The 11,198-nt window shown below is 44.4% G+C and overlaps 1 protein-coding gene across 1 annotated transcript; it reads right to left on the bottom strand.

Annotated features, from left to right (window-relative positions):
* Nucleotides 1-4,888: 4,888 nt before the first annotated feature.
* On the bottom strand, nucleotides 4,889-9,871 carry BAMBI (BMP and activin membrane-bound inhibitor). Its single transcript, XM_006887095.1, has 3 exons — nucleotides 9,613-9,871; nucleotides 6,107-6,394; nucleotides 4,889-5,678 (listed from the first exon to the last, which is right to left on the bottom strand). Exons 1-3 carry the CDS (start codon nucleotides 9,686-9,688, stop codon nucleotides 5,260-5,262), a joined length of 783 nt encoding a protein of 260 aa, XP_006887157.1. The 5' UTR covers nucleotides 9,689-9,871; the 3' UTR covers nucleotides 4,889-5,259.
* Between the last annotated feature and the right edge of the window lie 1,327 nt (nucleotides 9,872-11,198).

The raw sequence follows: 11,198 nt of genomic DNA, 5'->3' as shown, positions 1-11,198 counted from the left end.
CTAGTAAATATCTCTGAAAGGGAAAACCAAATAAACCTACATCTCCCTACATCTCCAAGTCAGGCAGGCAGTTATTTAACTTCTGTACCCTTCTCTCGTCACAAAAGACAGGTAGAGCCCAGTCTTCTCACCAAGCTTCCAAGTTGAGAAATCTGGCAACACTGTCTAGTTGACGGTCAAATTATGCACATATCTGATGTTAAGACAGCACGAAATGTCACCACAACAAGATAAACAACCCAATTGAAAAATGGGCACAGGATATGGACAGACACTTCACCAAAGAAGACATTCAGATGGCCAACAAACACATGAAGAAATGTTCAAAATCCCTAGCTCTAAGAGAGATGCAAATGAAAACAACTATGAGCTTTCATCTCACCCCAGTAAGAATAGCAAAATTTAACAGAACAGCAAACAAATGCTGGTGAGGTTATGGAGAAACTGGAACCCTTATTCACTGTTGGTGGGAGTGTAAAATGGTGCAGCCACTATGAAAGGGAGTATGGCACTTTCTCAAAAAGTTGCAAATAGAAATACTATTTCACCCAGCAATTCCACTACTTAGAATACACCCCAAAGAAACCATAACCGCCACCCAAGCAGATATATGTACACCCATGTTTATCGCAGCTTTGTTCATAATAGCAGAGTTGGAAATAACCTAAGTGCCCATCAACAAATGAATGGATAAAGAAGCTGTGGTATATTCACACAATGGAATACTATGCTGCATTGAAAAATAAGGGACTCATGCAATATTATTAAAAATGAGTGACCCTGGAGGACATTATGCTGAGTGAAATAGCTCATTCACAAAAGGACAAATACTGCATGGTGCCACTGTTGTAAAACAGGACTGACAGAGGGATTGCGGGGGAGACTGAGAAAGATGGGATAAATTATGTATACGGCATTAAGACAGATGAAAAAGAGAACTGTTTAAAAGGGATATATGATTAGGTATTATTGTCATGACATGAGTCCAGAATGAAGACTGCATAGTGGAGTGGACTAGGGGAGAGGGATTGTAAAACAATGAAAGAATTTCTCTTTTACTTTTCAAAGAGAAGAACAAACTGGAGGGGAAGAGTGGGCAGGGAGAAAAGTGCAACAATGAATGAATGGAAATCCAAAATCTCTGTAAGTTTTCATTAAAATTAATAATAATAGAGTATGATGTGAAAGGCAGGATACAATAAGCACAATGTCACCAAAGGGAAGGTACAGGGAGGCATGTAGTTGTTATGTGCTGTCGAGTCGCTTGCGACTCACAGCAACCCTATGTACAACAGCCCTAAACTCTGCTCTGTCCTATGCCAATCGTACTGTTTCTGACACGCCCATCCCGATTACCCGTCACTGAATCAATCCACTTCATAGAGGGCCTTCCCCTCCTGCACTGTCCCTCCACCCTACCAAGCATGATGTCCCTCTCCAAGGACTGGTCCCTCCTTACAACATGTCCAAAGTATGTTAGACGGTGCCTCAGAATCCTTGCCTCCAAGGAGTCGCCCGGTTTGACCCTTTCCAGGATGAATCTGTTTGTTTTCCTAGCAGTCCATGGTACCCTCAATACTCTTCTCCAGCACCACAGTTCAAAGGCATCAATTCTCCTTCTATCCTTAGTCACTGTCCAACTCTCTGATGCATGACAAATGATCGCAAAGACCATGGCCTGTATCAGACGCACCTTAGTCTCCAGAGAGACACCATTGCTCTTCAGTACTTTGGAGAGGTCCCTAATAGCAGACTTCCCATGGCAATACATCTTTTAATTTCCTGTCTACTGGTGCCAATAGTGTTGACTGTGGAGCCAAGCAAACTAAAGCTGTGAACAATCTCAATCTCTTCACCATCCATCCTGATGCTGCCAATTGGCCCAGTGGTGAGAATCTGTCTTCTTGACATGGCTGCAGTCCCTGACCCTCAGTAGCAAGCGCTTCAGGTCCTCCTCAGTTTCAGCAAGTAGGATTGTGTCATCTGCATATCGCAGATTATTGATAGATCTTCCAGCAATCCTGATTCCACATTTCTCAGCCTCCTGGATAATCTGTTTTGCATACAGGTTGAAAAGGCATGGAGACAGGACACATCCCTGGTGTACGCCCTTCCTAATTTTGAACCATGCAGTATTTCCTTACTCTGTTCTGACAACTGCCTCCTGGTTCAAGTATAGGTTTCTCATTAGCATGATCAAGTGTTCTGGGATTCCCATTCTTCTCAGAGTCAGCCAGTTTGTTACGTTCCACACAGTCAAACATAGGATTAATGGCAGTCAGAATGAGTGCGATTACACTGTAAGTATTGAGAATGTTATAGAATGTAATGTGTATGAATGGTTGAGTGACAAATTTGGTTTGTGAACTTTCACTCACATTACTCACACTTCACACACACACACAAGACTAGTAGCAAGATCATTAGTCCGTGTCTGTTGAATACTCAGCTAAGCAAATTTGATGATTCAAACCCACCCAGAGGTGTGCCTCATCTCAAAGGCTTTGTGATCTGCTTTACGAAGCATTTCTACTCTGCATATAAAAGGTCACCATGAGTCAGAATCAATTCAACAGCAACTAACAAAAACAAGATTGCAAATGCACATGCAAATATTAAATGTGAGGATATTAAAAGGAAGATCTGTACTAGGAAGAGACAGGGCCAATTTACTCCATAGCTGGACAGGTACACCACCTCAGCAAGTTCACCCTGACTTAAGGGTCACCACCCCATGTCAAACCTGTGCATATGGAGCTGTTTCTGATCCACAATGATCCCATAGAGAGAGAACACAACTAACCTGAAGAGCTTCCACGGCTGTCATCTTTATGTTATTATGTTGCTTGATTTCTCTCAAGAAGCAGGTGATGGGTTTGAACTGCTGACCTTCCAGTGCATAACCACTGTGCCCAGAGGACCCTTACTCCCATCACACAGAGGTTTAACAAGTCTGGTGAATTAGCAGCAAATGACAAGAGGGATCAGTAAACACAAAATCAAGAAGAGACACTTTGCTTTCACCTTCTAAGATGTCAAATTATGTCATCAGGTTTAGGTCTTTGTAGGATGTAATCTACCTTCTGATTTCAGTATTTTAAGCATGTGACCTTAAGTCATTCACTACTTAATGAATCAAGAGTCCTTGCTTAATTTAGTTGCTAGAAATGAGGTGAACAGGAAATAATAGTATGAGGGCAAGTAGGGAAAACTACTTAACCACATACAGCAATGTGCAGGATAGCTGCTCAAAGAAAATGCAGAGCTGACATGATGCTGTATGAAGAGGGAGATGAAGCAAAAAGTCTTCAAACCAAAGCTGTTGACACTTGACCCAAAAGGTCTAAGTGGGAATACAAATCTCATTCTCAGACTTGATCAATTCTCTTTTCTAGTTAGGTATTTAATAGGCTCAACACTCTGGTCTCTCAAAAACTGAGACACACAAAAAAATTACCAGCTTCTATAAATTATAAAGCATGTAAGAGCATCACAAAGCACAATGAGAATGCTGTCACTTACTAACATGCTTATTCCACAGCCTGAGAGGACCCAGAAAGACTCTCAGCCAAGTGGGTTGACGTGGTGATGTGATGGGCTTTAGTGTGTCTGAGATTGTGAGGATAGAACAGTGTTCAGATCTGTTATTCAGTGGTTGGATTGTTCTTGACTCAACACCTACCAACAAACACTGAGACAGGGAATATATTAATTGACCTAGGTATTCATCTTTAAACTAGTTATTTTAAGATTCTTCCATGAACTTGATTAGGGCATTTGTCTTCCTAAGGGACACAAACTTAGGTTCATCCCAAAATATTCAAGAAATTTTTTCTTATTAACATTCATAAAGCAAAATCCCATATTCACATAAAAGCATCACCAACTCAGGACTCCTAGGTGACTCTCCATTGGGCTTCCACAGGTGTAAATTGCTACTAATGTGTTCAAACAGGCAAAGAGGTGTGGTCTTTGATTTACAGGGCAACTTTCTTGGGCCTAAGTCACCACAACAAGCCAAGATAATACACAAAACATTTGGAAAAAACTTTTCCATGTCAAATTATCATCCTTTTTACAATAATGAAAGTCCACAGATATGGTAAAGGTTTAAATTCACAGTGGCCAATGTGTCAGATAATATGTCTACAAAATGGAAGCACTGTTATTTAGCTACATTCGTTACTAGATAAGTTAATGCTCTATTTGGTTACATTATTATAAGTAAGAAACTCTAGAGCAATGTCTTATTTAAAATCTCAGTTGGTAGGTATATAATGTTCACCATTAAAACCTTTTTAAGGCTTGAGACAAGCTAAAAAGAAAAAAGTTAGTACAACCCTATTGAAAGACAAGATATAAAAGCTAAGAACATGGTAGAATAAAGTTAGGCTACGTTTTGAGTCAAAATATTTAATTTGGTTTCTGACAGAATAAACCAATCCATTCATCAACAGTCAAACAGACAGGGACTGTCTCACGTTTCATGGAGTTCTTGGATTTTTTTCCCCATTTTCAGTTGGAGGTAGATATTTTTAAAAAGCTAATCCCAAAGCAAGTGGATCAAACTGAAAATGCTAAGTTTGCTAAGACAACTTCAGAAACTGGTGCAATGTAAATGAGCTGATATCTTTGAAATCTTTTAGTTGAAGGTTAAAAATCAGAATTATCCTAACCAAATACTGGATATGCAATACACATTTAGAAACTATCCGTAATTACACATGTCCATGTTAGAATAACCAGAATGTTGGGGGGGAGGAGGAATCAAACCAAATCCTATAGTTGAGATCTTACCCTATGTAACAACAGACCTTCCTGTGTATAATTAACAGGTAGTCTCCATTTCCCACTTGTTTTTAACTTATGAAAGACACCACTAAACTTGCAGACAAAAAATATAGCTGTATGTATTTTAAATCTTTACAATAAATCAAGATGTAGGAACTTACAGAGAGCACATTTTATTTACTTAGGTACTAAATTCCAGCTCTCTTGGATGCAAATAACCCTGGTAACAGTGTGTACATAAGTCTTTCTCTTTGCTTTTAAAAATTTAAAGCAAATAATACATTTGACTGTACGTAAGTCTGTGCAAATAATCCTTCAGAAGAAATATCCAAGAGTCTGTTTGCAGAGGTCATTTTGTCTCTCAAAGATGATTAAGCGAGTCTGTGTTTCTTCAGATAAAGTGCTCCTGTCCAGCAGAACTCAAAGACCTTCAAGCGTTCCAACAAGTTTTGTTTCGAAGAGGCATGGTCATACGAATTCCAGCTTCCCATGTCCACTGTACATGCCCCAGTGAACGAGCGAAAGGATCTTCTCATTGGTGAGGTCTGCTTGTCTCATTTTGTCACAGGTCAGACAGCAGTTCTCATGCCCACTGACTGGCACCATGCACTCCAAGTCTAACTTTGCAATCTGTCCCTTTTTGGAATGGTGTCCGTGAAAGCTGTAGTGCAAACGGGAGAGCATCTGTTGGCGCTGGTCCTGAAGTCTCTTATTTTCACTTCGAAGCATCCTCAAGGCTAGCATAATAAGCAACACCAAAATCAAGCCTCCAGCTATGGGAACGGCAATCACTGCTGCCCGGAACCACAATTCTTTGGATGAGGTCAACTCCTGCACCTTGGTGATGAGGTTTCTGCTGCTGTCCTGCTGGTATCTGTTGCCTTGTCCTAAAGGGACACAAACAAAACCATCAACCTTGACGTGTTTGGACTTCACCAGTAGCTAGACACTAATGATCATCTATGCGTCTTGAACAAAAAAATCACACTGTAAAAAGTGAGCAATTCAAAGGCCCATTTTCAGAAAAGAGATTATAACGATGTCAGTTAAGACTGTCATTATTGTGTCAGAATAGTCTCTTACTGTCTTTAAAATGTTGAAAAGACAAGCAAAACCTATTAGGGAGTCAGCCATCTGACACTCAGGCAGACATAAAAGCTACTCAATAGAGATGCAACTTTGCATCCAGTCATGCTTCTCCCCTTGGTGCCTCTAATTACATTAACAACAAAATCAATAGCAGACATACCGCGTCTTGGCTGTCACAAGCCTAGTGAGCAGGCAAGCACTGCGGCTGGAAAGGGCTTCTACCTACCTGAGGTCTCACCCCTGGGAGGGGAGAGAACATCGTGCAGCCCTCGGTAATTGCACATGTCTTCGTGACAGCATTCCAATGTGGGCACGGTGGTGCCAGAGTGGTTTTGTGCCTGTTTGGCTTGGCAGATGTCGACTGTGCTTGTCAGAGAGTCCAGGCAGCCGTGAGTGAGCGGGGAATTTGTGTTCTGAGGATCAAGGAGTCGAGAGAAGCAGGCGCTGAGCTCAGATTTACACATGTAACCAGTGGCCACACAGTGTGCAGCATCACAGTAGCATCGAATTTCACCTGAAAACAATGAGAAAGGCCATCAAACTCAGCCTCGAACCCAGAGAAACACCTCTGTAATGCAACCGCCAAATCCCAGGTTCAGAGGACTGTAAACACCAATCAGTGGGGGCTGGAAAAACCCACTGTGTAACTGAATGTTAACCCCCATAGAAGAGAATCAAAGTCTAGTAGAAATTTCTGCTGAGTTACAAACTAAAAAAAGTTTCATTTTGGAGGAAAATAAGAATCATGACATTTTCCTCTGGTCACAAGGTAAATAGATTCCACTATTCATTTGAATGCTATATGGGCCCATACAACATAAAAATGCAAGACTTTTTGATTTTGTCAGTATAAATATTTGATCGGAACTGCTAAATTGTTTACTACCTCTAAGGGCTGTGCCAAGATTTAAGAGCTTTAGCTAACACCTTATAAAGTTATTAACTAGAAACACAACAATCTAGAAATTGCTCAGGTCAGGAGGTTTTAAAACTATGAAACTGGGCAGCTATTTGCAACTTTTCTAGAAAAGGCAAACTTTTCCTATAAAGATCTTTTCATGCAGAGGAGCTTTTAGTCAGTATATTGTAAAACAGGAACTAGGCAGTTTACAATTAGTGGTTTGCTTGCCAAAGTCAATTTCTTTCAACCCAAATGGAAAGTCATAAAACAGGGGGTAAAACTGCAAGGCTAACTTCTCCTCCCCCTAACTCCCCAGTTTTACATGTAATGCAACATGTGATCTAAAAGGGGAAGCATTTAAACTGAAAGGCCTCTGCTGGTTGAATGAAAAATCCTTAAGGAAACCTCAAAATTTTCTACAGGAAGTGATTTAGCGTTTCCTTTATAAAAACTAAGTTTGTGCGCTGCAAGTCACTGTGCACATTTTTCTGCAAGACTTGGGGCTTTTAACGTCAATTTTAAACTGAAATAATCTGGGTCCCAGAGTTATCACTCATCTGATAGCCATCCCATTGGGCTCCTGTCTTTGTTAACATGCCAACTAAAGCTACTGTAAATTGAACTAATGCACACCTCTTTCCCACTCTCCAATCTGCAGATCTGTCTAGCTATTGAAACCTCCACTCTGAAATCAAGCACCAGGGACTGCTGCTTTACAAACCTCGTTCTCACCCCCCTCACCTTCTTTCTTCCTCCTCTCTGAGCGCCTGAGAAAGGTGTCTCATTTAATTATCTGTCCAAATCCCAGGTCACCCTATGGTCTGCTCCAGTTTCAGAGACTGCCAATGCTTCAGCTCTTAAAATACAGGCAGCCTGAGGTTTAGAGCTCCAAAGCTGAAAGGTCTGGCTCCTGTCTACCCTCATAGCCCAACTCTTCTTTCACCCTTATCTTGCCTTGGTTGCTTCAAGGAAGAACTGTGCTTTCCAGAAGTTTTTTCCCTCCTCCTTGCAAACTGACTTTATCTTGTGAGGTGATGATTATATATCCCTTGCCTGACCAACTCCATAAACAGATTTTAAATGAAAGTAAAAGAGATTAAGAGTAAATTTTGATGGAATTGGTCACAGACCTAGTGAAAAAAAAAAAAAAAAGAACATAAGTAAAATGTTGTTTAAATGTTTATGAGACTCTATTTAAAATATTGTATTTTGAATGACCTAAAACTGTCTAATAAAGTTTTGACAGGTAACTGGGAAAGTTTTAACAACTTTTTTTTTTAAATTGGAGCCACATTTTAAAGAGAATGGACTTTTGTATTGCTGTATTAAAACTTATTTCTGTAGTTTCATAAAGTTTCTTCCTGTGGCATGCAAAAGGCCAGAGAGGGGACTGGTATTTTGAAACAGTGAACAATGCTCTTCTGTTTCCCCCCTTTCTTGTTACTTACTGTACGTGGTGATTAAACAAAAAATGTCTGCTTTTAGTCAAGATGGCTACAGGAGAGAGACTGCTGGCTTCTTTTAAAGCTTTTGAAGTCCGCAGCAGTCAGAAATCTCTGATCCCCTAATTATATCATTATCAGGCACATAGTTTCGGTATCTGTGACTTCATGTCAGCTTCAGTCCCTCCCCGGCTTGCCGGCCTTTGATAGGACCAGGAGGCTCCCCTCTGCAGGCTCTGAGGGCTGTTATTTAGGGTTAATTACACCCTTCCTTCCAAAATAAATAAATACTGTAGCACATCATCCTTGCTGGGCTAGCTTATCCTTTAACCTCATGCCTGCTACATGACAATTACAGAAAAGTGGGGGAATGCAAAAAACTAAATACTGCTCCCGATGTTGTTTTTGGTTTTGTTGGTTTTTTTTGTTTTGTTTTTTGTTTTTGTTTTGGTTTTTTTTTTTTTTTTAATTTTCTAGCTCCAGCGCAGTAGGTAGCGTTCTACTGGGAGTCTGGGTTATTTCGACCTAAAATGTAAAAAAGCCCGCGGGGAAGAAATCACTTGACTGCCCGCCTTCCTCCTTTTTTTTCTTTTTAGAGTAATGTTTGTAAAATATGAGGTGAGTGGGAAATAGGAGCGCTGACAACTTACTCCTCCCAGCGCTGAAAAGCACTGCAACATACTCGCTCAGCGACACACACTCAACACTCAAGACTTTTTCAAATGCTCAGAAGATACAAGGACACAGCCATAGTTTACACAGACACATTAAACTCTCTCTCTCTCACACACACACACACACACACACCCCCAAATGTACACAGGAAAACAAATCAGACAAGAACAGAGAGCTGATGGAGCACAGCCTCCCAGACACGCACACAGGACTGGGGACCGCGCAGCTCCTTTCTGGCCAACAGGGCATGGGGGATAAGGACGAAAAGCAGCATTTCGTTACCATGGCCCCGCTCCACGGCTGGAAATGTTCAAAAGTTCATTACAGAAAGACCTATACAAAACATTCTGACAACCACTTGCCCTCGGGACTGCCTCCACCCCTAAAGCAGAGGGCGAGGGATATTGGGAGCCGGCGGGCTGCGCAGGCACCGCCACAACTTAACAAGAACTCAGCAACTTGTCGCGACCTGCGAGCGCCCGCGCGGAGGAAGCCTCACCCGCCGCTAACAAAGCCTTGGCAACCGGCTTCAAAGCTCCGCGGCGGCGGCAGTGACCCGGCTCGAGCCCCCCGATCGTGCGTTGCATCCAGCCGCGCCCCGCCGCTCCATGGCAGAGCCCCGAGGACAGGGAAGCGCAGCTCTCCCCCAGGCGAGTCCGCGGCTCGACCTCGCCCCCAAGTGGTCCCAGCCGGCGCCTCCCCCCACACACCCACCTTTGGTGAGTAGCACGGCCATCGCACAGAGTTCAAGCTGCAGCCAGATGAAGATGTAGCTGGAATGGCGATCCATTGACGCCCCCCACGGCCACGTCGCCCCCGCCGGCTCCTGGAGCCGCGGCGCAGCTGCAGCCTACGACTCCCGGAGCTCGCAGAGCATGGGCACCCGCAGCTCGCGCGGTCTGACCCAGGCACGGCGGGAGCCGTCAGCGTCCGGGCAAAGGGCCGGTCCGTGGCTGGAGCATGGACTGGGGCTCGTGACTCCGAACCGGGAAAAAAGTTTTAGTCTAGCTCGGCACTCCGCTCCACTCCTGGCCTCTACTCGGCTCCGCGATGCACAATCGAGAAGTGGCCGCGGCTGGAGTCAGGCTTTCGGTTCTCTTCCTCCAAGACACGCCACTTGAAGAAAAGTCAAGAAAAAGAGCTTGCCTGCTGCGCCCGGGCTCTGCCGTGTCCACTGCTCCCGCGCTGTAAATAGCCCCCTGCGCTGGGAGCGGGCCGGGTGCACCCCGCCCAGACCCCGCCCCTGGAGCGCCGAGACTATCTGATTGGCCTCCAAGCTCTTGTCAATCAGCTCTGCAGCTAGGGGGAGGCCTCTCGTGGCGCCGAGGTCCCGGCGGCCGAGCCCTCTCTGCTGCCTCCCGCGCTCCCCCTCGCGGAGGCTTCCCTGTCCATGACCTTCCTGAAGTGTGGGTCGAGCCCAGCCTCTGCGTCAGCTTCTGGCGCTTGGCTTCGTGGCCCTCGTTATTCCACTATGGGCGATGTCTTTAATCCCGTGGATTCTTTGTTTGACCTGCGTGGTCGCCCTCGGAGGCCCGCCCGGCCCTCTCAGCGCCTCGGGGAGCCCCAAGACGCAGGTGGCGGTCCCCTGAGGCACGCGCCGAGGGCCGGGAGCCCTCCGAGCAGGGGGCCGGCTCGCGTGTGGCCTGGAGGGGGCTCCAGTCGGGAGCCAGGAAGAGGGGGCGGCAGCGCCGGGGTCTGTTTTCAGCTTTCTCCCCCCTTCTCCCCCGCTGTGCATCCGCCTCAAGCTGCCCTCTCTGTGATCAATAAAGCCCAGACAGACAGACTGTTGATCAGTAGGAGCCGCTAGGTTCTCTGGGGTAGACGGGACGAGTAGCCGGCTAGAGAGACACTTAACGAAAATTAGCAAATCCAAAAGCACCCGGCGCCAGAGAGACGACACAGGCCGAGACTGACACTCAATTAACCACCCCCCAAACAATCGCAGGCAAACACACCGGCTGACCCTGATCAATATCAGCCTAGCAGTGATCTCGTCCCCGAGATGCTAATTCATTTATTAGGGCTCAGAGGACTGCCAGTGTACTCAAGGCGGTCCTGGAGATTTTGCTCCTGTTTGTTTGTTGGTTGGAGGGTAGATTTGGCTTAAGACCCCTTTATCTGAGGGAATGTTCTTTTATCCCTTCCCCCACCCCCAATCCTCAGATTAACAAAAGTCAGCCATTTACAAAATTTCCTTTTAGGATCAGCCAACATTTCCTCCCGGATAGAAAGCGAAGTTAAAAGGGAGGAGGAAAAAAGCAAGGCATGTTTAATATGAAGGTGAAAGATGTAAAGTCAAG

This window comes from Elephantulus edwardii, unplaced genomic scaffold, assembly GCF_000299155.1.
Source record: "Elephantulus edwardii isolate Elephantulus edwardi_28Jun2011 unplaced genomic scaffold, EleEdw1.0 scaffold00054, whole genome shotgun sequence".
Taxonomy (NCBI): domain Eukaryota; kingdom Metazoa; phylum Chordata; class Mammalia; order Macroscelidea; family Macroscelididae; genus Elephantulus; species Elephantulus edwardii.
The sequence above is the reverse complement of the archived record's forward strand: the minus strand, read 5'-3'. Positions and strand labels throughout refer to the sequence as shown.